General features: G+C 46.3%; 1 protein-coding gene across 17 annotated transcripts in view; it reads right to left on the bottom strand.

The window, feature by feature from the left end:
- Positions 1-27,892, bottom strand: part of UBR4 (ubiquitin protein ligase E3 component n-recognin 4) — a 1,862,787-nt gene that overhangs the window by 747,036 nt on the left and 1,087,859 nt on the right. For all 17 annotated transcript variants that reach the window (XM_069240131.1, XM_069240143.1, XM_069240141.1 and 14 more), the window contains one exon: positions 3,642-3,776. In XM_069240131.1, coding sequence (XP_069096232.1) covers positions 3,642-3,776 — 135 coding nt within the window. The remainder of the gene's footprint in view (positions 1-3,641; positions 3,777-27,892) is intronic.

Here is a 27,892-nt window from a genome sequence, read left to right on the forward strand (position 1 = left end):
CTTGTCAAAATGATGCTCCCTCTCTGAATGCGCAAAACATTCCTATTCTATTATTTGCAGATGATTCTCTTTTGATTTTTACAAACCCCATGGGTCTTCAGATCCTGGTTGAGAGGTTTAACGCTTTTTGTGCGGATCATGGCCTGGAACTTACTGCCAGTAAAACTAAATTAATGATACTTAGCACGGGTCTTGTTAGGAGATGTACTATCACCTTAGATGGGGCTCCCTTAAGTAAGGTACGTTCTATAGATTACCTGGGAGTAAGAATTACAAACAACCTGCAGTGGGAGGACCAGATTGGTAAGAGTGTTTCACTCCTTCAGCATAGGTCAGGTGCCATTCTGGGCCTTTATAATACCACCACTGTGAAAGCTGTTTCTCCAACTATTAAGATTTATCTGGCAAAGGCGCAGGGACTTACAGTGCGAGTTGTGGGGCCCTTCCAATACTAAAACTGTCTGTGGACGAAAATAATTTCGCAAGAGCTCTTCTTGCATGCCCTTGCAGTACACCATTGATCCCGGTTTTTCTGGACTGCAAGTTTCATCGCATCTCTAATGCGATAGCCTTAAGACCTTTACTCTTCTGGGTACGAATATGGACCAGTCCTGAGCTTACTGTTTATAGGGACTCTTCTTGATATTTTAGATAGACCTAATGCAGCTTCTATTCCTTGGCTTAAGCATGTGTCTAAGTGGTTTTACATCTTGGGACTAGGGAATTTTTGTTTGGGCCCAGAAACAACTGCTGAAATCTGTTTACTGGTCCTACGTCAGGAACAACTACATACTATGTACATCTTATGGTCGATTGACAACACGATTTATTGATTTTAAATGGTATCCCCAGTCTGAATCTTACTTGGACTCAATACCCGATTTATTAGGTATGAGCCTGTATGCTCGTTTTAGATTTGGGTGTCTACCGTTAAAGTCTCTTATCAGTAGCTGGCAATTATTACCAACACTTGATTTATGTCCTAGTTGTAATTGTCTTTCTGAATCTGTAGTACATTTTATGTTTTTTTGCCCAGCTTATGTCTCTTCTCGGCGAAAATGGATATGTCCAGTTTGCAGGAATATGGGCATAAGACAATGCAATGTTGCCCTTAGGATATTGAGGAGCGTCACTTTCCCTGTTTTAACTTGCGCGGTTAGCAAGTTCCTTGCTGCCGCATGGTATATACGCACTCATTTTTTAAAAATCTATCTTATTAGTGATTGTGGTTCTTAAATCCTTTCATATTTATTTATTATGTATGTAATTTTGGACTGTTGTGATTTTATGCTTTGATGGTTATTTATGACCGAATAACGCTTGTGCAATTGGGAGGACGTCAGCAACCAAATTCCAATGGAACAGCGGCCCAGCAGTCAACTGGCCTAGACAGTCATGATAACCAAACTGGTTGAAACAAATACCATCTTTTCAAAGGGTGCTCCCATTCTGGACAGGCTACTGGGAGGAGTAGTTGGAAGTGTTTGAATTAGTCCAGCTAGTCGATGACTCAACCACTAAGGTCTCAGGAGAGGTCTGAGACAAAAATACAGAGTTGCCTGAGGCCGTACTTTGGCGTCATGCAATTTGTCTATTTACCAGGTCTCTTCTGCAGACACAGGTTTTAAATTCTAAGGTGGAAAGCAGGAGATCAAGAACTTTGGCTGCCCTATGCATGACCATTTCATACCAAGCATTCTTCTCAGTGGCAGGGCCTGGGTAAGTCCTGACTTTTTTTTTTTTGGGGGGGGGGGGGGGGGGGAGCGTCAGGGCCACTGGCTTCTTGAAGGTAATCATACCAATTTTCTTTAAGGTACTGTTGCCCTATTTCATCAACCGCATCATAATTGATGTACAAATCCATACCAAATAAGGAATGAAACATCTTTGTTCTTCCTTGAGGTGGTGGTAAGTCAAGTGAAGGAGGTGACACTTTGATGAAAAGCAGGTGTGGCCTTCGTTGAAGTCGTAGCTGCACCGACTGAATTAGAAAGCACAATGAGCACCTTGTTCATCAACATCAATGAAATCAGCGCTGAGGCTCCTGGGACAGGCGTGGAGCATGACACCACGGTCTGTGTAGGGTCCTGAGGAAGCCCAGTGGCAGATTGAGGATCCATCTAGCACCAAGGGGGAACCTGCCAGTGGTATCCCAGATGGGAGGGGCCCCTCTGCTCCTTGAAGCCCGTAGGCAAGCCAGAGGGAGCCAGAGCATGGGGCTGCAGAACTCATCGAGCTACTTCGGTGTCACAGACAGCCTGTAACCTTAGGTTGACCCGAGACTAGTTGTGCCATAGGCTCCATGGTCAACGTACTTCAGGAGCCAGACTGAGGGGCATGGTGACTCTATTCTATCTTCTCTGGAGAAAGTGGGTAGTGGAAAGGGGCAGAGTCCAGATCAGATTTTTGTTTTTCTCCCCAACTAACCCAAAGATGTGGAACATAATGATCGATATTGAGAATGACTCCTGCGAATATTGGACTGGGGACAGAACAGACCTTGTATTGGAGTGCTCCAGTGCTTACCAACAGAGTTTCGCCTTGCCGTCTTGTATGGCCTTCTGGTTCATTGATGCAAAGTCACTGGAGGCCTTAGTGTTGTGGCTCTACTCCAGGCACCCCAGGTATCCTCATGAGGATCTGTCACACACATTTGTGACAGTCCTTACATGGCTGAAAACTGTCATTTTCCCTGAGGAATCTTAGGGGTCATGCGACAGACTTCCACAAATCACCTTTACTCCTGGGTTCTGGTGAGGTGCTGCTACTTAGCAAAAAAGGATAGGCTGACAGCTGCCACACGGTGTGGGATCAGACTCAGTCCGCCATGCCCAGTGGTGCTGCAGCCCAAAATCCAGCAGTCTCATTCTTACAAGAGTCTAACGACAAGCTATGTGCTTGCAAATGTTTTTTTCATTAGATGTGTGGGTGTTTGTATATTCTTATGATTGTAGGAATCCTTTTCAATGTAACATGTTACCTACGCCATAAACCAGGGTCAGAGTTCTTCTGGAAGATGTAGGGGCTGAATCTTTGTAGCCATGTGGATGCTGTTTTAATAACTGACATCTGACAGAGCATATTTCCGGAACCTTTGGATGCAGCAGCCTCAGTAACCTGTTTCTACTGTTTTTTTTTTTTTTTTTTTTACTGATGTCAGGACTAAGAAAATAATATTGTAATAACATCGTAATGGAACAGTTAGTCAATCTGTTACTTTAATGCAGAAAGTCAAAAATGAGAGACTGAACAAATCCTAGATAAGGAAAACAATGAGAAACAGGAAAGAACTGGAGTCTGGTCTACGTTCTTGTGTGACAAATGGGAATTTCACAATTTGTTTTATTTAAAAGGAAGGATTTCAAGTGCTAAATAAATGTGATTTTGGAAGATGACATTATCAGCATACGTATGGTCAGAAGTACTTGAAATATACCTTGAGTAATAACAAAAAGTTTAAGACCAAAAAACTGTGCAACCGGTGCTATTTTCAGCTAATAAATACTTTGCAGATTTGACCTTTTAAAATAATACTTCACCTTTGCTCTTTGATAAACTCCCACACGTTGTTGGTGAATGAGGTAAATAAAGCATGGCTATTTTTGACCCTTTCTTCAGTATTAAAAAAAAAAAAGACCTACCTTGTGATTATGATAAGCAGAGCGGCTGCTGTGCAAACTTGCTAGAAGACTCTTTGTCTGTTGCTGCACACTGGATGGCGTTGGCATTGACAGCAGAACCGTAGCTAGCTCCAGAGCAGAAGCCTTGCTCTTTTCCTAGAAGAGGAAGATTGATCAAAAGAAGAAAATAACAAATTGGCAACAAGGTGGTTCAAGTGAGGAAAAAAGCTGGTAGGAAAATAGAAATGATCTATAAGCAGTTAAATATAAACAGAGCAATCTATCAGAACAGACAAAATAAAACAAAAACTTATGTGATAAATCAAATGTATCTACTTTGAGTTGTGACATACTGCATTTAGAGTAAGTCATTGAAACAGAGTGTCACATATATCAAAAGTAAAGTTGCCACAATACATACATTTGCCTGGCACTTGTCTCATTAACATTGACAGAAGACACCATTGTAAAAGACAGACCGTTCTACAGTTCACCTTAATAAACCAAAAGATACAGCACTCGCTGGATATTTGATTTCATGAAGGAAAACTTCTTATGTCATGCTCATCTACACAATATACTCCATGACTTCAAGGGGTAAGCAACATGTTTTACACATTGATATTGTTACAAACATCGTACGTTTAAAAAAACATAATAATAGGGTAAGCCCATACTTCAAGTACGGTACCTAGTGAAGCACCTTTTGCACTAATTACAGCTAAGACTGTCATCAGAATCAGCCTCTATCTACTTCATAAACATGTAGTTTGCAATCCTTGATCTTTCTTCTTTACAAAACTGTTCAAGCTCTAGCAAGCAATTTAAGTTTGAACTCAGGCTGGACTCCAAAAGAACAAACAGTAGTATTACACTTCAAGAACGTCAACGAACCCACCCCTTACCTGCCACATAGTGCATTTTGGCTCTGTGCATGCTACAATATGAACATCTGTTCTAAATTTAGCTTTTCAGGAGTCTATCCCTGCACGTGCATGAAAACCGCTCCCAGAGTAGAGAGCCCAAATACTTTCTATGGAGTTTCTTCATTCTGTAAGGCCCTCGGAGAATGAGAACTATGTGGTGATATGATCACCTTCCTCACATTTGGGAACAATCATTTTGGGAATTTTAGGGTCAAAGGCTACTGCTTTCTCCCTATTTAAGTTGTTGCTGCCACCAGAGATGGGTCCCGCACCCATCGCAATTCTATCTCTTCCTATTGCTAAGATTCTGGCCTCAAGGGCTAGCCTCTTGACTAGGTTGTCCAGTCCCCTGTCTGGATCCTCCAGCACTTTTCTGGGCCTTCAGGGGCCTGGGTGACCTTCAGACAGTTTTAGAGTAGATATTTCTACTCTTATCCTGTCCCTCTGGTGTACTGGAAGGTGAACCTTCCTTAGGTGCACTTTTGTCAGGCTCCTCTTCATTGATTAGATCATCCTCCTGACAGTGTTTTCTTGGAGTGCCTGGGCCCTACTGAAGTCAGCAAGCAACGCCTGGAGTTGTGCTTTTGTTGGTCGAAGCCCGGGTACAATTTTGTAAGCCTTACACAGTACCTTGAGCTGCTTCATGATAAGTTGCAGGTATGGGGTGAGCTTGCACTCTTCAACTCTTTTTTGTGAGGACATTTTGTTAGATAAGTTGGGAATTTATTAGAACTCACAAAAAATTCTAAGCAGTTTTTAAGGCTTAACTATCTAGTAACCTTTTAAATTTCTAACACAACAGGACTAGGAGGTTTACTTAATCAGGGCCCTAACAGACCAGATTAGAAATTTGGAAAAAACGTAAAAATCGAAAAATATTCTCAATAATGAGGTACACTGTACATAGAGTCCAAGCAACCCCCGAGGTATCACAGAGGCACAGGTGACATCCCACATATTCTCTTTTTGGGTAGTGCAGTCGAGCAGTTAGGCGTACCAGAGGGTAGTGCTAAGCATGTAAGGCACGCACTCAAGTAGTAAGTGACACATATAAAAAAAATCCAACACCAAATTATTAAATGAACACACTTTGATATAAAATGTTATACCAAGATCAACAGAATCAGGTGGGCACTTTTCAAGATAGGAATGTTTACAGTTTTTAAAAGTTGACAGTACAATGTTTGGCCGCAGTAATGCTATCCTATGGGAGAAAAACACGTACTGCACTCTGGCACTTCACAGCGACCTACGGGATTGTTCTCCAGGACTTAAGGTGAGTATGGGGCAGGGCTTCAAGGCCACACCAACAGGTGACCTCAGAAGGCTCTGGTGCGTCCGGGTCCAGAAGTGTGGTAAGGTGTCGGGTGACCCATTCACTTTAATGGGGAATGGTCCAGGTGGAAAGTTGCTGCAGGGATGGACTGAAAGGTCAGTACAGGGGGACTCAACCCTTGTTGTCCTCTGGCACGTGGGGACACCATCGGTCCACTTCTCAGGCTGTGGGGCACGGGTGCAGTGGTGTCTTCTGGCATCGAGTCAGGTGCTAGAGCTCGTCACTGTTGCAGGGGGACCAGCAGAAACAGTCTGCAGGCGTAGACTGGGCATCCAATCCGACTAAACCAACAAGTGGGCTCAGGTCCCACAAGGGTGACACATGGGGGACACCATTGGTTCTCTTCTCCTCGGTCTGGACAGATGGATGTAGAGGTGTTCTGACGCATCAGGTTTCTGTCTCCTGCTCACTTGTGGTTGCAGGTTGGATCTGCAGAAACAGACTGGAAACACCATCTTGAAGTCCACAGTGGGCAAACTCAGGGTGGCCTTCATCACTAGAGGGCCTGGGGACCACAATGACACAGTTTGCCCACTTCAGCTTGGGCCCAGCATCAGGTTTTTGGTGGTCCTGGTTCTCACTGTACTTGCTTAGGGTGCCTGCAGATGCAGGGGAGCAGCTCCTCTGCTCCACTGGAGTTTTCTTGGCGATTTGCAAAGCACTGGCAAGCTCTCCCCAGTTCGTGGAGGCTGCAGTGGCAGGACAGGTCAGTTAATCCTTCAGGCTTCTTGAGGGCCAGGCTGGCAGTGTTGGCACCAAGACAGTCATGCTCCTCGGTTCAGCAGGTTTCTTGTCCACTCCTCATTTTGTGTCCATTGAAGGATTGAGGATCTGGTATTGGAGGGTCCCCAATACTCAATTTAGGGGGGCATTAATAGGAACGAAGGCTAGTAGCCAATGGGCTACTTATGCCTGGGGATACTACACCCACTAGATGAACAATACCTGTGGGGAGTGGGCACCACCCTGCCTAGTGTTACTAAATTCCACCACACACAAGATGGCAGAATTTCCTAAGTCATGTCCATTTCAGGTTGGTCACCCCAGGGGTGTCCCCTGTCTGGAAATGTAACACCCCCACCTGCATGGCTAATTTTCCTGCCTGTCCAGGTACCAGATCAGCACTGGGCAGGGGGGTCAGCATCTGCCTATGAGAGGCCAGATCTGTATACCAAAGGCTGGTGGGCTTCTTTAAAGCTTCTTGCCTTGGAATGCAGGTCATCTCGTGCGGAGGGGAGTTCCACGCCCCAGTCCAACAGGCTTTTGTTTCTGATCTCCAGAGAGAAAAGGCTCTCACCTTGGGAGGCCAGATTGTCTGTTGGTGGCAGACTGGCGAGAACTGGTCAGTGTGCTCACCAGCAGTTGGTAGGTTGTCGGCGGGCACCTCTAAGGGCCCCCGCCCCCGGGTGCATGTATTAATAAATCTGCCCATAAAATCAGTGACTGTTTATTAATACGAGATGTTTGATACCAAATATCCCTATCTTCAAGGAAGCCATCATGTAGCTGGGCAACTCTTATTTACCAGTGTCCAGCACATGTAATTAAAATCGCTTCTCTGCAAACTTACTATTTTTAAGAATCGTCAAAAACACAACAGAGGCATATTTGTTCATGCATATATGTCCTCACTTGTAATATAATGGTTCGGTGGCATGTGTAGCTGCAGATACACATGCTGTGCATTATCCTGCCATCTAATGTGTCCTATGCCTCATGGCTGAAAGGCTTGCTGTAGGGGTGACTTACAAACATTACAAGCAATGTTTAGAGGGCATGGCACACAAGTGTGCGTCAGGTCGTGTTTTCACTTTTAGGGAGCACTTTGTCATGCAGCCTGCAATGGCAGTCCGAATGAGTTTGGTGCTGGGTGACTTACAGTGGCACAAGTTGTGCTGCAGCTCATAGGTAACCCCCCCCCCTTTCAGAACTCATGCCTTAGATACCAGGGGTATCATTTACTACGGATTTACACAGGTGCTAAAGGGCCTGACCACAAGGCTGCCAAGTGACCAGCTATTTTGCTTTGGGAAAGGAAAACTGGCACTGGGGACCGGGTTAGCAGGAATCCAGTGTACTGCTGTCAAAGTTGCATCAACAACCCAGGCAAAAAGTGGGGGGAGGTACTGCAACCAGAACCCAGCTTCCTACAGAGATGGTTCTCTTCTGCACTGCCCGACCTTTCTTCTCACTCAAACAAACAAAGGGTTGATAATCTACCTATAACTCTCTGGTACGATCAAGGTAGAATGGCAACCTTCTTTGGGGCTAGGCAGTTGAATCCCTCCTCTTCCTTAGAAGGGTGTGTGGTTGCTTAAAAAGTAGGTACGGTGATGGATTGGCCTACATGGAAGGGCGAAACCACTTTTGGAAGAAAGGAGGCCCGTGTGCAAAGCACCACTTTGTCAGGATAGATGGAAAGGTAGGGTGGCGTAGATTACAATGCTTGCAGGTCACTCACCCTATGGGCAGATGTAATGGCCACAAGGAAGGCTGTTTTCGAAGTTAGAAGCCTGAGAGGACAATTGTGGAGAGGCCCAAAAGGAGCGCACTTCAGGAATGTCAGAACCAAATCCCATTGGGGCATACTGAATAAGCTACTGATTCAGAGTGCCAGACATATTAAAAGTAAAACTGCTTGACTTTAAGAGACCTATATACCACATTGTTGATCAGCCACTCCAGTTAAACAGCTTATTCTAGAGATTTTTCCCTAAGCCCAAGAATGAAAATGTCACTTACCCAGTGTACATCTGTTCCTGGCATCAGTCGCAGTAGATTCGCATGTTCTGCAATAGCTCGCCATCTGGTGTTGGGCCGGAGTGTTACAAGTTGTTTTTCTTCGAAGAAGTCTTTCGAGTCACGGGACCGAGTGACTCCTCCTTTTGTCTCCATTGCGCATGGGCGTCGACTCCATCTTCGATTGTTTTTCCCCGCAGAGGGTGAGGTAGGAGTTGAATTGTAGTAATAGTGCCCATGCAATGGAGTGACTAAGTATGCACCTATTTAAGGTTGAGATGATACATATATAAATAATTGAAGGTAACTTCCAAACTGCTACAGGCTCCCGGGGAGGCGGGTGGGCACATGCGAATCTACTGCGACTGATGCCACGAACAGATGTACACTGGGTAAGTGACATTTTCAGTTCGATGGCATCTGTCGCTGTAGATACGCATGCTCTGCATAGACTAGTAAGCAGTTATTTCCCCAAAAGCGGTGGATCAGCCTGTAGGAGTGGAAGTAGTCTGAAATAATGTCCTTAATACGGCTTGACCTACTGTGGCTTGTTGTGCGGATAACACGTCTACACAGTAGTGCTTGGTGAATGTGTGAGGCGTAGACCATGTGGCTGCCTTACATATTTCTTGCATTGGGATGTTTCCTAGAAAGGCCATGGTAGCACCTTTCTTTCTGGTTGAGTGTGCCCTTGGTGTAATGGGCAGCTGTCGTTTAGCTTTAAGGTAGCAGATTTGGATGCATTTAACTATCCATCTGGCTATACCTTGTTTTGAAATTGGGTTTCCTGCATGAGGTTTTTGAAATGCAATAAAGAGTTGTTTAGTCTTTCTGATGTTTTTTGTTCTGTCAATGTAATACATCAATGCTCTTTTGACATCTAATGTATGTAGTGCCCTTTCAGCTAGGGTATCTGGCTGTGGAAAGAACACTGGAAGTTCCACTGTTTGATTTAGATGGAACGGTGAAATAACCTTTGGCAAAAATTTAGGATTGGTCCTTAGGACGACTTTATTTTTGTGTAGTTGTATAAAAGGTTCCTGTATAGTAAACGCCTGAATCTCGCTTACTCTTCTCAGGGAAGTAATGGCTATGAGAAATGCCACCTTCCAGGTTAGGAACTGTATGTCGCAGGAGTGCATGGGTTCAAAAGGTGGACCCATAAGTCTAGTTAGGACAACATTTAGGTTCCATGAAGGAACAGGTAGTGTTCTTGGTGGTATAATTCTCCTAAGGCCCTCCATGAATGCTTTAATGACTGGTATTTTATATAGGGAAGTTGAATAGGTAGTCTGCAGGTATGCAGATATTGCTGCAAGGTGAATCTTAATGGAAGAGAAAGCTAGGTTAGATTTTTGTAAGTGAAGCAAGTAACCCACTACATGTTCTGGAGTTGTGTGTAATGGTTGTATTTGATTAATATGGCAGTAGCAAACAAACCTCTTCCATTTACTTGCATAGCAGTGCCTGGTGGATGGCCTTCTTGCTTGTTTTATGACTTCCATACATTCTTGGGTAAGTTGTAAGTGCCCGAATTCTAGGATTTCAGGAGCCAGATTGCTAGATTCAGCGATGCTGGATCTGGGTGTCTGATCTTTTGGTTGTGCTGTGTCAACAGATCTGGCCTGTTGGGCAATTTGATGCAGGGTACCACTGATAGGTCTAGCAGCGTTGTGTACCAGGGTTGCCTTGCCCAAGTTGGTGCTATCAATATGAGTTTGAGTTTGCTTTGACTGAGTTTGTTTACCAGGTAAGGAAGGAGAGGGAGAGGAGGAAAAGCGTAAGCAAATATCCCTGACCAGTTCATCCATAGGGCATTGCCTTGGGATTGTTTGTGTGGGTATCTGGATGCGAAGTTTTGGCATTTTGCGTTCTCCCTTGTCGCAAACAAGTCTATGTGAGGTGTTCCCCAGAGTTTGAAATAAGTGTTCAGAATTTGGGGGTGAATTTCCCATTCGTGGACCTGTTGGTGATCTCGAGAGAGATTGTCTGCGAGTTGATTTTGTATCCCTGGTATAAACTGTGCAATTAGGCGAATTTGGTTGTGAATTGCCCAATGCCAAATTTTTTGTGCTAGCAGGCTTAACTGCGTGGAGTGCGTCCCCCCCCTGCTTGTTTAGATAATACATTGTTGTCATGTTGTCTGTTTTGACGAGAATGTATTTGTGAACTATTATTGGTTGGAAAGCTTTTAGTGCTTGAAAAACTGCTAGAAGTTCTAGGTGATTGATATGCAGTTTTGTTTGATGTACGTTCCATTGTCCTTGTATGCTGTGTTGATCGAGGTGTGCTCCCCACCCTGTCATGGAAGCATCTGTTGTTATTACGTATTGTGGCACTGGGTCTTGGAAAGGCCGCCCCTTGTTTAAATTTATGTTGTTCCACCACAGAAGCGAGAGGTAAGTTTGGCGGTCTATTAACACCAGATCTAGAAGGTGACCCTGTGCTTGAGACCACTGTGATGCTAGGCATTGTTGTAAGGGCCTCATGTGCAGTCTTGCGTTTGGGACAATGGCTATGCATGATGACATCATGCCTAGGAGTTGTAATACCATCTTTGCCTGTATCTTTTGTGTTGGATACATGCGTTGTATGATGGTGTTGAAATTTAGAATTCTTTGTGGACTTGGAGTGGCTACTCCCTTTGATGTGTCTATTATGGCTCCTAGGTATTGTTGTACCTTGCGCGGCAGAATGTTGGATTTTGTAAAGTTGACGGTGAACCCGAGTTTGAAGAGGGTTTGTATGATCTGATTTGTGTGATTTGAGCACTGTATGAACGAATGGGCCTTGATTAGCCAGTCGTCCAAATATGGGAACACATGTATTTGCTGCCTTCTTATGTGTGCAGCGACTACCGCTAGACATTTGGTAAAGACTCTTGGTGCGGTTGTTAATCCGAAAGGCAGTACCTTGAATTGGTAATGTATTCCTTTGAATACAAACCTTAGGTATTTCCTGTGCGATGGGTGTATTGGTATATGGAAATAAGCATCCTTGAGGTCTAAAGTTGCCATGTAGTCGTGTAGTTTTAGCAATGGCAATACTTCTTGTAGTGTGACCATGTGGAAGTGGTCTGATTTGATGAAAGTGTTCACTACTCTGAGGTCTAGGATTGGTCTCAGTGTTTTGTCCTTCTTTGGTATCAGAAAGTACAGTGAGTAAACTCCTGTGTTTATTTGTGTGTTTGGCACTAATTCGATTGCATTCTTTTGCAATAGTGCCTGCACTTCTATCTCCAGGAGATTGGAATGGTGTGTTGTTAAATTTTGTGCTTTTGGTGGTATGTTTGGAGGGAATTGTAGAAATTCTATGCAATAACCATGTTGGATAATTGCTAGAACCCAAGTGTCTGTAGTGATTTCCTCCCATGCTTTGTAATAATGACCTATTCTTCCCCCCACTGGTGTTGTGTGGAGGGGGTGAGTGACCTGTGAGTCACTGTTTAGTAGTAGGGGCTTTGGGGCTTTGAAATCTTCCTCTATTTCTAGGGAATTGCCCTCCTCTATATTGTCCCCGAAAACCTCCTCTATACTGTCCCTGGTAACTGGACGGTGTGGCTTGTGAGGTGCTGGCTTGTGTGCTTTGACCTCGAAACCCCCCTCGAAAGGGCGTTTTACGGAATGTGCTGTAATTCCCTCTGCTCTGCGGGGAGTAGAGTGCGCCCATGGCTTTGGCAGTGTCCGTATCTTTTTTGAGTTTCTCAATCGCTGTGTCCACTTCTGGACCGAACAGTTCTTTTTCATTAAAAGGCATATTGAGAACTGCTTGTTGAATCTCTGGTTTAAATCCAGACGTTCGGAGCCATGCATGCCTTCTGATAGTTACAGATGTATTAATTGTCCGTGCAGCTGTATCTGCAGCGTCCATGGAGGAGCGGATCTGGTTGTTGGAAATGGTCTGTCCCTCCTCAACCACTTGTTTTGCCCTATTTTGTAAGTCCTTGGGCAGATGTTCAATGAGATGTTGCATCTCGTCCCAGTGGGCTCTGTCATAGCGCGCAAGTAGTGCCTGTGAGTTCGCGATGCGCCACTGGTTTGCAGCTTGTGCTGCGACTCTTTTACCAGCTGCATCGAACTTGCGGCTTTCTTTATCTGGGGGTGGTGCATCTCCAGATGTGTGAGAGTTGGCCCTTTTCCTAGCTGCTCCTACAACGACAGAGTCTGGTGGCAGCTGTGTAGTGATGAAAGCCGGGTCTGTAGGAGGCGCCTTATACTTTTTTTCCACCCTTGGTGTGATTGCCCTACTTTTGACCGGCTCCTTAAAGATGTCTTTTGCGTGCCGGAGCATACCAGGGAGCATAGGCAGGCTTTGGTAGGAGCTGTGGGTGGAGGAGAGTGTGTTGAATAAGAAATCATCCTCGACCTGTTCTGAGTGGAGGCTTACGTTGTGAAATTGTGCTGCTCTAGCCACCACTTGAGAATACGCGGTGCTGTCTTCTGGTGGAGATGGCTTTGTAGGGTATGCCTCCGGACTGTTATCTGACACTGGGGCGTCGTATAGGTCCCATGCGTCCTGATCTTGGTCACCCTGGCTCATGGTGGTGTGAGCTGGGGAGTGTGATGGAGTTTGTGCTGGTGAGACGTTAATCACAGGCGGAGGAGAGGGTGGTGGGGTAACTCTTTTCACCACTTTTGGTTGTGGTGTCTGTTCCGTCTGGAACTCCAACCTTCTCTTTCTCCTAATGGGTGGAAGGGTGCTTATTTTTCCTGTCCCCTGCTGTATGAAGATACGCTTTTGCGTATGGTCCACATCAGTTGCTTGCAGCTCTTCCTCAAACCTATGCTTCTGCATTTGGGAGGTTAGCGAGTGCTCTTTTGTATAAGAGCCTGAAGCTGGGTCGCTTGCAGTTTGTTTCGGCATCGAAACCCTGTCTGCGTGTTTTTTCGGCTCCGAGGTGACTTTTCTTTTTCGGGGCCGAAACCTCTCGGCGTCGATCTGTTTCGGTGCCGCTGTCTCGGCGTCGAGCCGTGTCGGCACCGGCATCTCGGTGTCGAGGCTTGTCTCCAGCACTTTCTCGGTCCCGAGAAGGCTGCGTGCCGGTGTCTCGACCGGAGTCGGACGATCTCGGCACTGTTTGGGCCTTTTTCGGTGCCGACGGGCGGTCACCGAATTTATGGGTCGAGCCATGGCCTGGTGGCAGTGGCGTCCCCTGGGCCTTGTAAATATTCTTCTGAGTGGATTTCGACGTCTTACTCACGGTTTGTGTATCGTCGAATCCTTCGGAGTCTGAGTCTTGGATCGAGAAGGTACCTTCTTCTTCCTGTTCCTCGAACTCCCGTTGGGCTGTCGGTGCGGACGCCATCTGAAGTCTTCTGGCTCGACGGTCTCGGAGTGTTTTTCGGGACCGGAACGCACGACAGGCCTCGCAGGTGTCTTCGCTGTGCTCAGGTGACAGGCACAGGTTGCAGACCAAGTGTTGGTCTGTGTAAGGGTATTTATTGTGGCATTTGGGGCAGAAACGGAACGGGGTCCGTTCCATCGGCGTTCTTCAGCACGCGGTCGGGCCGACCAGGCCCCGACGGAGGATCGAAAAACTACCCCGAAGGGCACCGGAGCTCTTCGATCTTCGATGCGGTGTGGAATCTAAGTACGCCGATCCCGAACGCAACAATACCGACGAAAATCTTCCGAAATTAGCTAATTTTCCGTTCCGAAACTCGGAGCGACAGGAACACGTCCGAACCCGATGGCGGAAAAAAAACAATCGAAGATGGAGTCGACGCCCATGCGCAATGGAGACAAAAGGAGGAGTCAATCGGTCCCGTGACTCGAAAGACTTCTTCGAAGAAAAACAACTTGTAACACTCCGGCCCAACACCAGATGGCGAGCTATTGCAGAACATGCGTATCTACAGCGACAGATGCCATCGAACAAACTGTTTCAAACTATGGCTTCCTAAAATTTAACAAGACCTCATATAAATCTCCAGTCAGCAGTTTTCAGTTCCACCCAAAGAAGGGTTAGGTTTTTAGACTTTTAGATATGATTACTGTAAATGTCTGTTGTGCGTGGTCAGTGACACAAACAGAGCCTTTTAACGACAGCTGCCACAAAATTTACAAGCATCTGGCAAGCAGACATGTCACTAAAATGAACACAAACTTGCCAAAGCCGTTTACCTTGGGTTTTTCACAATAAGGGGACAAGCCCCTTTAACTTCCTGATTTGGGGAAATGCTTGGGAGTGTAATTAGTCTGCACTTCGAGAATGAATGCAGCACTACCAAAGTGTCAAGTGTGTTATGTGTCAATGAGAAAATAATTGCCATTTGAAGGTGGGCAATGATTTTTCACAACTCTTGTAAAGAGCACAGGGCAAGAGGGTTGTTTCTCGCAAACTGTCATAACTGGATATGCCAAAGCCCAGTTACAGGACAGGATAAGTTCAGCTACCTGGCCTAAAGGCACCTAGATCTTTAACAAATGGGTGACGTGTGCCCCCTATTATTGAAGGGAAAATAGCTAACACTTCAACAGATCTTAAAACAGTAGAAAAGAAGTACAATTTATATGAGGGCCCACAACGAGAAGTATTTAAGACATGTCCAGAAAGTGTTACTGATCACTGGCACTTCGCAGGTCTAACTACAGCTCTTAGTGCTGGCATACCTAAACAGACATAGGGCTCAAATAACCTTTTTACAGGAGACATAGCTACTGCCACACCAGACAGTTTCACAGCTACTTGGGCACACCAGTATTTTTTCAGCTACAGCTCATACTCCTGAAGGGTATGCACATTAGTGCATAAAAATCTACAGTTTCATCCACACTCTACCGCAGAAGACAAACAAGGTAGATATGTACATGTAGGGAGAGCAACTCTCTTGCCACAGAGTGCTGTTGGCAGGCATCTATGCCCCAAATATAGACAACCTTGAATTCTTCCAGGCCCTACTCGCCCGTATTGATCAAATGGCAGCGGATCATATTATTTTAGGTGGTGACTAACATGATTTTAGAAGCACAGCAAGACAACGTCTGCAAACACTACCATGAAACCCTGCTCACTGCAAGTTCTGAGAGATATCTGCAACACTTATGGATTGCAAGATCCATGGTGTGTGCAGGATCTACACACCTCCCGCTACATGTTTTATTTGCCTCACACAACAAATGGACACACAGACTACTGGATGGTTTCCGCTGCCACCTCCCTTTGGGGTGGCCCTATTGTACATCTACCGCACACATTGTCGGACCACTCGCTGGTAAGGCTTACTTGAAAAATACCAGTCACTGTCTTGTGAGCACAGATGGTGATTTTCCATACTAGCTGTAAGGAAATGGCTCCCTGTTGCAGTTACCCACCACTTTTTGCCTGATGATGCAGACCTGACTGAGAAGTGTGCTGGGACCCTGGTAACCAGACCCCAGCACCAGTGTTTTTTCACCTACAATATACCATTGTTCCCACAATTGGCACACCCCTGGCACACAGATACGTCCCCAGTAAAAGGTACCAGTGGTACCAAGGGCCCTGTGACCAGGGAAGGTCCCTAAGGGCTGCAGCATGTGTTGTGCCACCCTTAGGGACCCCACACCTAACACATGCACACTGCCATTGCAGATTGTGTGTGTTGGTGGGGAGAAAAAGGCAAAGTCGACATGGCATCCCCCTCAGGGTGCCATGCACACACAATACTGCCTGTGGCATAGGTAGGTCACCCCTCTAACAGGCCTTGCAGCCCTAAGGCAGGGTGCACTATACCACAGGTGAGGGTATAGCTGCATGAGCAATATGCCCCTACAGTGTCTAAGTCTATTCTTAGATATTTTAAGTACAGCGTGGCCATATTAAGTATATGATCTGAGAGGTTGTCAAAAACGAACTCCACAGCTCCATAATGGCTACACTGAATACTGGGAAGTTTGGTATCAAACTTCTCAGAAAAATAAACCCACACTGATGCCAGTGTTGGATTTATTAAAAAATGCACACCGAGGGCATCTTAGAGATGCCCCCTGTATTTTACCCAATCCTTCAGTGCAGGACTGACTAGTCTGTGCCAGCCTGCTGCTGAGAGATGAGTTTCTGACCCCCTGGGGTGAGAGCCTTTGTGCTCTCTAAGGCCAGAAACAAAGCCTGTACTGGGTGGAGATGCGTAACACCTCCCCCCTGCAGGAACTGTAACACCTAGCAGTGAGCCTCAAAGGCTCAAGCTTCGTGTTACAATGCCCCAGGGCACTCCAGCTAGTAGAGATGCCCGCCCCCTGGACACAGCCCCCACTTTTGGCAGCAAGTCCAGGGGAGATAATGAGAAAAACAAGGGAGTCATCCACCAGTCAAGGCAGCCCAAAGGTGCCCTGAGGTGACCCATGCCTTTAGAAATCTTCCATCTTGGTTTTGGAGGTTTCCCCCAATAGGATTAGGGCTGTGCCCTCCTCCCCTCAGGGAGGAGGCACAAGGAGTGTGTAGCCACCCTCAAGGACAGTAGCCATTGGCTACTGCCCTCCCAGACCTAAACAAACCCCTAAATTCAGTACTTAGGGGCTCCCCAGGTCCCAGGAAATCAGATTCCTGCAACCTGAAGAAACAAGGACTGCTGACCTACAAGCCTGCAGAGAAGGAGGAAGACGACAACTGCTATGGCCCCAGGCCTGTCTCCAACTTCGAAAACCTGCAACCAGCGACTCATCCGACAGGGACCAGCGACCTCTGAAGCCTCAGAGGACTACCCTGGACTGAAGGACCAAGAAACTCCAGTGAACAGCGGCCCTGTTCAAAACCAGCTACTTCTTTGCAACAAAGAAGCAACTTCCAAGGATTTCACGTTTCCCGCCGGAAGCGTGAGACTCTACACTCTGCACCCGACGCCCCTGGCTCGACCTGCAGAAAACCAACACCTCAGGAAGGACTCCCCGGCGACTGCGAGCCCGTGAGTAACCAGAGACAACCCCCCTGAGCCCCCACAGCGAACACCTGCAGAGAGAATCTAGAGGCTTCCCCTGACCGCGACTGCCTGTAACAAGGGACCCGACGCCAGGAACCAACACTGCACCCGCAGCCCCCAGGACCTGAAGGAACCAAACTTCAAAGCAGGAGTGACCCCCAGGCGACCCTCTACCTAGCCCAGGTGGTGGCTGGCCCGAGAAGCACCCCCGGGTCCCTCCATTGAAACCTATACAAAACCCGATGCCTGCTTTGCACACTGCACCCAGCCGCCACTGTGCCGCTGAGGGTGTGTTATGTGCCTACTTGTGTCCCCCCCCAGTGCTCTACAAAACCCCCCTGGTCTGCACCCCAAGGACGCAGGTACTTACCTGCTGGCAGACTGGAACCGGAGCACCCCTGTTCTCCATAGGCACCTATGTGGTTTGGGCAACTCTGCACCTGACCGGCCCTGAGCTGCTGGTGTGGTAACTTTGGGGTTGCCTTGAACCCCCAACGGGGGGCTGTCTATACCCCAGGACTGAGACTTGTGTTTTCCTTACCTTCAAAACTAACCTTTACTTACCTCCCCCAGGAACTGTTGATTTTTGCACTGTGTACACTTTGAAAATAGCTTATTGCCATTTTTACAAAGACTGTACATGATATTGTTTTCATTCAAAGTTCCTAAAGTATCTAAGTGAAGTACCTTACATTTAAAATGTTTAATGTAAATCCTGAACCTGTGGTTCTTAAAATAAACTAAGAAAATATATTTTTCAATATAAAAACCTATTGGCCTGGAGTAAGTCTTTGAGTGTGTGTCCCTCATTTATTGCCTGTGTGTGTACAACAAATGCTTAACACTACCGTCTGATAAGCCTACTGCTCGACCAAACTACCACAAAATAGAGCATTAGAATTCTGTACTTTTTGCTACTATCTTAACTCTAAGGGGAACCCGTGGACTCTGTGCACACTATTTCTTACTTTGAAATAGTATATGCAGAGCCAACTTCCTACACTAGCGCTACAGGATATGCTCTTTCAGACCAAACTCCATCCAGCAATTGCAGAATACTTCGATCTCAATAAGGGCTTGGTTGTTTCAAACGCAACCCTGTGCGAGACCTTCAAGGCTTATACAAGGGGGAGCTGCGGAGCAAAACATGCAGAGGTAGGGAGGGACATAAGCAATAGCTTATCTAGAGTGGAAAGTGCACTACCGGTGATGGACTGCAGGGATGTGCAGCAGCGCACACAATCTGATTTGAGTAGGAGTGCCCCCTGCTGGCAGAGTTTAAACAGCTTTCTGAACGAGAATCATACTATTTAGGCAAATATACTCGAGCAGGACACTATGGAGAAGGGGATTCACCGGGTCACATCCTGGTTGAACTTGATAGACACTATAGGACCTCCTTTCACATACCAGCACTGTATGCAGCTGATGGCTCACGCATAGCTGACACCACAGGCATCCCATCAGAGTTCCTCAATTACTACATGCAGCTTTACACCTCCCGACAGAGTGGCGAAATAACAGATATGACATACTATCTTGGAGATGGCAATGGTGGGGCTCCCCAATGTGCAACAATGTTTTTTGAGCGAACCCTTTACATATGAAGAAATTGTCCATGCAATAGGGGCTCTGGGTGGCTCCAGGGCCCCAGGTTTGAACAGCTTGACTGGTGCCTTCTGTAAGGCATATAAATGTGCATGAGCACCACACTTGACGGCAGTGTATACCGAGGCCTTGGAGACAGGTGTTTTACCACTGACAATGAGAGAAACGGTAATCACTCATGCCCAAGCTGGATAAGGATGACACACTGTGCGGATCCTCCCATCCACTATCGTGATTGAACTTAGATAGTAAAATCCTTGCCAAACTACTAGCGGAGCAACTATAACTTATTGATGATTAGTGTTATATCCCCGGCACAGCTGGGCTTTGTTCCACACCGTTCTACAACCATCAACCTTTGTACAATATTTGCCACACTTCATTGAATGTACCCCCACATAACGGTGGCCATGGCCCTCCTTGAAGCAGAAAAGGCATTTGAATCCTTGGAGAGGCCATTTCGGTTTTCAACATTTTGCAAGTTGGGCATCCCCCTTGGATTTCTCTCCCTGATCATACTCCCATTCTCTGAGCCGTCCGCCAAGACCAGAGTTAATCATGGCCTATCCCCGCCTTTCCGATCTCAAGGGCAGACTGTAAGGGGTTCCCCTTATACCCTTTACTTTTCAGCATTGTAATAGACCCCTTAGTGAGGTATCTCCAAGAAAACCATATGCATAAGGGGTTACAGTTCAAGCCCGACCCATTGCTCATATCGCTATATGCAGATGATATACTGCTGTTCTTTAAGGCACCCAGCGGAAAACCTTGATCCGGTATTGTAGGGGGTGGCCCGATCTGTTATCTACTCTGGGCTACAAATTAACTGGTCAAAGTCTGAGAATTTTCCACTTACAAATGAAACAACCCCAGGTCAATCACTGTTCCCGTTGAACTGGTGTATTGATCATGTTAAATACATGGAAGTATATATACACTGGGGTAGAGAACAGATAATACAGCTGAACTACAGGACTGCCCTTGACAAATTATCCGAGCAAGTGGACTGCTGTATTCTTCTCCCACAATCAACAGCAAGCAGTATAGCCATCATAAAAATGGTCGCTCTTCCCTGATTCCTATATTTATTAGCACCCCTGTAAAGTTCTTTATTCCTCATGCTTGGGGTCTACTCACGTGACTGATTTGGGCAAACAAACGCCCCAGAATTTGCTGGGACTTATTAACACTCCCTTACGAACAAGGTGCGATATGCATCCCACATTTTCAATTATACTACCTGTTTGCACAGACCCATTTTGCATTTCACTGATACCACCTGGATGCACAATTGTTGTACAGCATACCTGAGAGAAATCTAGTGTACCTGACCTCACAGCATACTCTTCATTTCGAAGGGTATCCACTGGATCCAAATGATATACATCACTATCGACCACATACTGGGCATGGCGCAGATTTACCTGATTACTTCACGTTGGCACCCTTTACTCCCCAGCACTGCTTAATGCCATGGCTTCCCATTACAAAGGAAAAACTGGTCAAGCGTACATTAGCCAGCCTATCCCTACACATTTTTGGAGACCTGTTCCCAGAGGGGTATGCCTTTTCAGTGCTTGATTTGCCTTTGCTACCCACATGGATTGCTTTATACTTAGATGTCTTAAAAATGCTCTGGGAGCCCAGATCACAACGTACCCTCTTGACCAGACAACTTTCAGACCCTTAGTCTACTCAATTAAGCGCCTTCATCACACGTCTAGATTTGCTCCCCACCCAGGATACCAACATGCATGCTGCTTGGTAGGCAGAAACAGAAGGCCCAATCACTGAGAGAATCGGGGAAAACGGTTGCACACAGACTTGAATGATCTCTATAAACCACTGCCACAAACTCATTCACTACAAATTCGAGGGGTGTATACATTTCACCAGCAGCCACAGCCAAAATAGATCCCTCGTACTCACTGAACTGCCCTGAATGCCAAACACCTCATGCCGATTTCACACACATGACATGGACATGTCCCAAACTAGCACAGTACTGACAAGACATTTTCAGCCTGCTATTGTTGATGATCAACATCACATTAGATCCCAATCCACTACTGGCATTTCTGGATTATGTAGCCGATGTTCCCATATCTGTTAGAAGATATACAGCAACTGCCCTGCTACTAGTGAAGCGCCAACTTGCAATACACTGGTGCAGTAGACTCCCGCCAACAACGGGATCTTGGCTTCGTAGTCTTCTGTATTGTAACACTAATAGCAAATTATATGCAGAGCTTCAACCTCCTATGTCCCACTCCAAAAACATTTGCCAGCCCCTTCAAGACTATCTGGTCTCCAATGACTCCCAGTCACTTTAACATATATGCTGAGAGAATACTCCATAACGGCTGTGGAGTCTGGCTAATACTGTGACACGCAGTGTTTCATTCCCAGATGTGCCATCAAAGGTGCATATACTCACTTTATTTCATTATAGTTGTTATACTTTAATGCATGTACCGCCTCTGGATGATGTAATGCTTGCCTTTAAAATGACCTACATCACACGCCAGTTGACTGGAGACAGTGTGCTTTCTTTTCTTTGTTCCTATTGATAAACTTATAAAGTTTTACAAAAACTACAGCTCTTCATGCAAGTGCTGGGGTGGCAAGGGAAGGCAACCTTCTGCCTCTTTAACAAGGGGTTCAGACTGATCGTTCTGTTCAGCAGATTTCAAAATGGCAGACAACCTCCTGAATAATTTGGGAATAGAGATACCCTTTCCTCTAGTTCTACTGTCAGACAGAATGGGGGTGTGATTTTGTCAAATGAGCCTTAGCTTCTTAAACAAGTTACTTACCTCCGATAACCTGTAATCTGGAAGAGACAAGATTAAGCAGCAGATTCCTTACTTTAGAATCTTCCCCAGGCGCGAGCTAGATTGGAAATGAAAATGTCACTTACCCAGTGTACATCTGTTCGTGGCATCAGTCGCTGAAGATTCACATGTTGTGCATAGCCCGCCATCTGGTGTTGGGTCGGAGTGTTACAAGTTGTTTTTCTTCGAAGAAGTCTTTCGAGTCACGGGACCGAGGGACTCCCCCTCTTTGTCTCCATTGCGCATGGGCGTCGACTCCAACTTCGATTGTTTTCCCCGCAGAGGGTGAGGTAGGAGTTGTTTGTTAGTAATAGTGCCCATGCAATGGAGTGAATAAGTATGTACCTATTTAAGATTTAATATATTTACAAATGTACAAAGTTGAAGCTAACTTCCAAACGGCTACAGGCTCCCGGGGAGGTGGGTGGGCACATGTGAATCTTCAGCGACTGATGCCACGAACAGATGTACACTGGGTAAGTGACATTTTCAGTTCGATGGCATCTGTCGCTGTAGATACACATGTTGTGCATAGACTAGTAAGCTGTTATCTCCCCAAAAGCGGTGGCTCAGCCTGTAGGAGTGGAAGTAGTCTGAAATAAGGTTCTTAGTACGGCTTGACCCACTGTGGCTTGTTGTGCGGATAGCACGTCTACACAGTAGTGCTTGGTAAATGTGTGAGGCGTAGACCATGTGGCTGCCTTACATATTTTGTGCATTGGAATATTCCCTAGGAAGGCCATGGTAGCGCCTTTCTTTCTGGTTGAGTGTGCCCTTGGTGTAATGGGCAGTTGTCTTTTTGCTTTAAGGTAGCAGATTTGGATGCACTTAGCTATCCATCTGGCTATACCCTGTTTCGATATTGGGTTTCCTGCGTGAGGTTTTTGAAATGCAATAAACAGTTGTTTCGTTTTTCTGATGTTTTTAGTTCTGTCGATGTAGTACATTAGTGCTCTTTTGACGTCTAATGTATGTAGTGCCCTTTCAGCTATGGAATCTGGCTGTGGGAAGAACACTGGTAGCTCTACCGTTTGATTTAGGTGGAACGGTGAAATAACCTTTGGCAAAAATTTAGGATTGGTCCTTAGGACTACTTTATTTTTGTGTAGTTGGATAAAAGGTTCTTGTATTGTAAACGCCTGAATTTCACTTACTCTTCTTAGAGATGTGATGGCGATGAGAAATGCAACTTTCCAGGTTAGGAATTGTATTTCGCAAGAATGCATAGGTTCAAAGGGTGGACCCATGAGTCTTGTTAAGACGATGTTGAGGTTCCATGAAGGAACGGGTGGTGTCCTTGGTGGTATAATTCTTTTGAGGCCTTCCATAAACGCTTTAATGACAGGTATCCTAAATAGTGAAGTTGAATGGGTAATCTGCAGGTATGCAGATATTGCTGCGAGGTGTATTTTAATGGAAGAGAAGGCCAGGTTCGATTTTTGTAAGTGTAGTAAGTAACCCACTACATCCTTTGGAGATGCGTGTAATGGTTGAATTTGATTATGATGGCAGTAGCAAACAAACCTTTTCCATTTGCTTGCATAGCAGTGTCTAGTGGATGGTCTTCTAGCTTGCTTTATGACTTCCATACATTCTTGTGTGAGGTTTAAGTGTCCGAATTCTAGGATTTCAGGAGCCAGATTGCTAGATTCAGCGATGCTGGGTTTGGATGCCTGATCTGTTGTTTGTGTTGTGTTAACAGATCTGGCCTGTTGGGCAACTTGACGTGGGGTACTACTGATAGGTCTAGCAGTGTTGTGTACCATGGTTGCCTTGCCCATGTTGGTGCTATCAGTATGAGTTTGAGTTTGTTTTGACTCAATTTGTTTACTAGATATGGAAGGAGGCGGAGAGGGGGGAAAGCGTACGCAAATATCCCTGACCAGTTCATCCATAGGGCATTGCCTTGAGACTGCCTGTGTGGGTATCTGGATGCAAAGTTTTGGCATTTTGCGTTCTCCTTTGTTGCAAATAAGTCTATTTGAGGTGTTCCCCAACGTTTGAAGTAAGTGTTTAGAATTTGGGGGTGAATTTCCCATTCGTGGACCTGTTGGTGATCTCGAGAGAGATTGTCTGCAAGTTGATTCTGGATCCCTGGAATAAACTGTGCTATTAGGCGAATGTGGTTGTGAATTGCCCATTGCCATATTTATTGTGCCAGAAGGCACAGCTGTGTCGAGTGTGTCCCCCCCTGTTTGTTTAGATAATACATTGTTGTCATGTTGTCCGTTTTGACAAGAATGTATTTGTGAGTTATGATTGGTTGGAATGCTTTTAATGCTTGGAAAACTGCTAGTAGTTCGAGGTGATTTATATGCAGCTTTCTTTGATGTACATCCCATTGTCCTTGTATGCTGTGTTGATTGAGATGTGCTCCCCACCCTGTCATGGAAGCATCTGTTATCACGTATTGTGGCACTGGGTCTTGGAAAGGCCGCCCTTTGTTTAAATTTACATTGTTCCACCATAGAAGCGAGAGGTATGTTAGGCGGTCTATTAACACCAGATCTAGAAGGCGACCCTGTGCTTGTGACCATTGTGATGCTAGGCACTGTTGTAAGGGCCTCATGTGTAGTCTTGCGTTCGGGACAATGGCTATGCATGATGACATCATGCCTAGGAGTTGTAATATCATCTTCGCCTGTATTTTTTGTGTTGGATACATGCGTTGTATAATCTTTTGGAAATTTTGAACCCTTTGTGGACTTGGAGTGGCTATTCCCCTCGTTGTGTCTATTGTCGCTCCTAGGTATTGTTGTACTTTGCACGGCAGAATGTGTGATTTCGCATAGCTGATGGTGAAACAGAGTTTGTAGAGGGTTTGTATGACCTGATCTGTGTGGTGTGAGCACCTTGTCAGTGAGTCGGTCTCGATTAGCCAGTCGTCTAGATACGGGAATACGTGTATTTGCTGCCTTCTGATGTGTGCAGCCACTACTGCTAGGCATTTTGTGAAGACTCTTGGTGCAGTTGTTAAACCGAACGGCAATACTTTGAATTGGTAATGTATTCCTTTGAATACGAACCTTAGGTATTTTCTGTGCGACGGATGTATTGGTATGTGGAAATACGCGTCTTTGAGATCTAAGGTTGTCATGTAATCTTGTTGCTTTAGCAATGGTAGCACTTCCTGTAGCGTGACCATGTGAAAGTGTTCTGATTTGATGTATGTGTTTAGTGTTCTGAGGTCTAGGATTGATCTCAGTGTTTTGTCCTTCTTTGGTATTAGAAAGTACAGTGAGTAAACCCCTGTATTTGTTTGTGTATCTGGTACCAGTTCTATTGCGTTCTTTTGCAGTAATGCTTGAACTTCTATTTCTAGGAGGTCCGAATGTTGTTTTGATATATTCTGTGATTTTGGTGGTATGTTTGGAGGGATTTGTAGAAATTCTATGCAATAACCATGTTGGATAATTGCTAAGACCCAAGTGTCTGTTGTTATTTTCTCCCACGCTTGGTAATACTGACTTATTCTTCCCCCCACTGGTGTTGTGTGGAGGGGATGACTGACGTGCGAGTCACTGTTTGGTTGTAGGTGTTTTGGGGCTTTGAAATTTTCCCCTGCTTCTAGGGAATTTTCCTCCTCTGTATTGGCCCCGAAAGCCTCCCCTTTGGTACTGTCCCTGGTAGGTGGACAGTGTTGAATGTGAGGTACTGGCTTGTGTGGCTTGACCCCGAAACCCCCCTTTAAAGGTGGTCTTGCGGAAGGTGTTGAAAGTGCCTCTGCTCTGCGGGGAGTAGAGCGCGCCCATGGCTTTTGCAGTGTCAGTGTCCTTTTTTAGCTTCTCAATTGCCGTGTCCACTTCAGGTCCGAACAATTGTTGCTCATTGAATGGCATATTGAGCACCGCCTGCTGTATCTCTGGTTTAAAACCAGATGTTCGTAGCCACGCGTGCCTTCGTATGGTTACTGCCGTGTTAATTGTTCTTGCCGCTGTGTCCGCAGCGTCCATAGAGGAGCGTATCTGGTTATTGGAGATGTTTTGGCCCTCCTCAACCACTTGTTTCGCCCTCTTTTGTAGTTCTGTGGGTAGATGCTCAATGAGGTGTTGCATCTCGTCCCAGTGGGCTCTGTCATATCGCGCTAGGAGCGCTTGAGAGTTAGCGATGCGCCACTGGTTTGCAGCCTGTACTGCGACCCTTTTACCGGCTGCATCGAACTTGCGGCTCTCCTTATCTGGGGGTGGTGCATCGCCCGATGTGTGAGAGTTTGCTCTCTTGCGAGCTGCCCCTACCACAACCGAATCTGGTGGCAGTTGTGAGGATGAAAGCTGGGTCTGTGGGAGGTGGTTTATATTTCTTTTCCACCCTCGGTGTTATTGCTCTACTCTTGACAGGCTCTTTGAATATGCCCTTTGCGTGCCTTAGCATTCCTGGGAGCATAGGCAGGCTTTGGTAGGTGCTATGTGTGGAAGAGAGGGTGTTGAAGAGGAAGTCATCCTCGACAGGCTCCGAGTGTAGAGACACGTTGTGGAACTCTGCTGCTCTAGCCACCACTTGTGAATATGCTGTGCTGTCTTCTGGTGGTGAGGGCTTTGTAGGATACGCCTCTGGACTGTTGTCCGACACTGGGGCGTCGTATAAGTCCCATGCATCTTGGTCCTGGTCACCTTGGCTTAAGGTGGTGTGAGCCGGTGAATGTGACGGAGTCTTTGCGGGTGAAATGTGAGCCACAGGTGGAGGAGAGGGTGTCGGAGTTACCTTCTTCACCAGTTTTGTTTGTGGTGCTTGTTCTTGTTGGAATTCAAGTCTCCTCTTCCTCCTAATAGGGGGAAGGGTGCTTATTCTCCCTGTTCCACTCTGTATAAAAATCCGTTTTTGAGTGTGGTCCACCTCGGTGGATTGTAATTCCTCCTCGAATCTATGCTTTCGCATTTGAGAGGACAGTGATTGTTCCTCTGAATAGGAACCGGTAGTTGGCTCGGTTGCGGGTCGTTTTGGCACCAAAACTATGTCCACGCTCTTTTTCGGCTCCGAGGCGACTTTCCTCTTTTTCGGAGTCGAACCCTCTCGGTGTCGATCCTCCTCGGTGCCGCTGTCTCTGCGTCGAGCAGCTTTGGCTCCGCTATCTCGGCGTCGATCTTTGTCGGCAGCACTATCTCGGTCCCGAGATGGCTGGGTGCCTGTGTCTCGACCCGAGTCGGACGATCTCAGCACTATTTCGGCCTTCTTCGGTGCCGATGGTCGGTCACCGATTTTATGGGTTGAGCCATGGCCTGATGGCAGTGGCGTCCCCTGGGCCTTGTCAGTTTTCCTATGTACTATCTTCGACGTCTTACTCACTGTTTCATGGTCGCCGAATTCGTCCGAGTCCGATTCATGGATCGAGAAGGCTTCTACTTCTTCTTGTTCCTCGAAATCTCGGTGTCCTGTCGGCGTGGACGCCATTTGCAGTCTTCTGGCTCGGCGGTCACGGAGCGTTTTTCGGGACCGGAACGCACGACAGGCCTCACAAGTTTCTTCCCTGTGCTCGGGCGACAGGCACAGGTTACAGACCGAATGTTGGTCTGTATATGGGTATTTGTTGTGGCATTTAGGACAGAATCGTAACGGGGACCGTTCCATCAGCGTCGATGTCACACGCGGTCGGGCCGACCAGGCCCCGACGGGGGATCGAAAACTACCCCGAAGGGCAACGGAGATGTTATCGTATCGATTCGGTGTCGATGCTATCTAACCCGATCCCGAACGCAACAATACCGACGTAATTTTCCGATTTTGAGCTAACTTTCCGTTCCGAAACCCGGAGCGAAAGGAACACGTCCGAACCCGATGGCGGAAAGAAAACAATCGAAGATGGAGTCGACGCCCATGCGCAATGGAGACAAAGAGGAGGAGTCCCTCGGTCCCGTGACTCGAAAGACTTCTTCGAAGAAAAACAACTTGTAACACTCCGACCCAACACCAGATGGCGGGCTATGCACAACATGTG

The sequence above is a fragment of the Pleurodeles waltl genome, chromosome 6 (genome assembly GCF_031143425.1).
Source record: "Pleurodeles waltl isolate 20211129_DDA chromosome 6, aPleWal1.hap1.20221129, whole genome shotgun sequence".
In the NCBI taxonomy this organism is placed as follows: Eukaryota; Metazoa; Chordata; class Amphibia; order Caudata; family Salamandridae; genus Pleurodeles; species Pleurodeles waltl.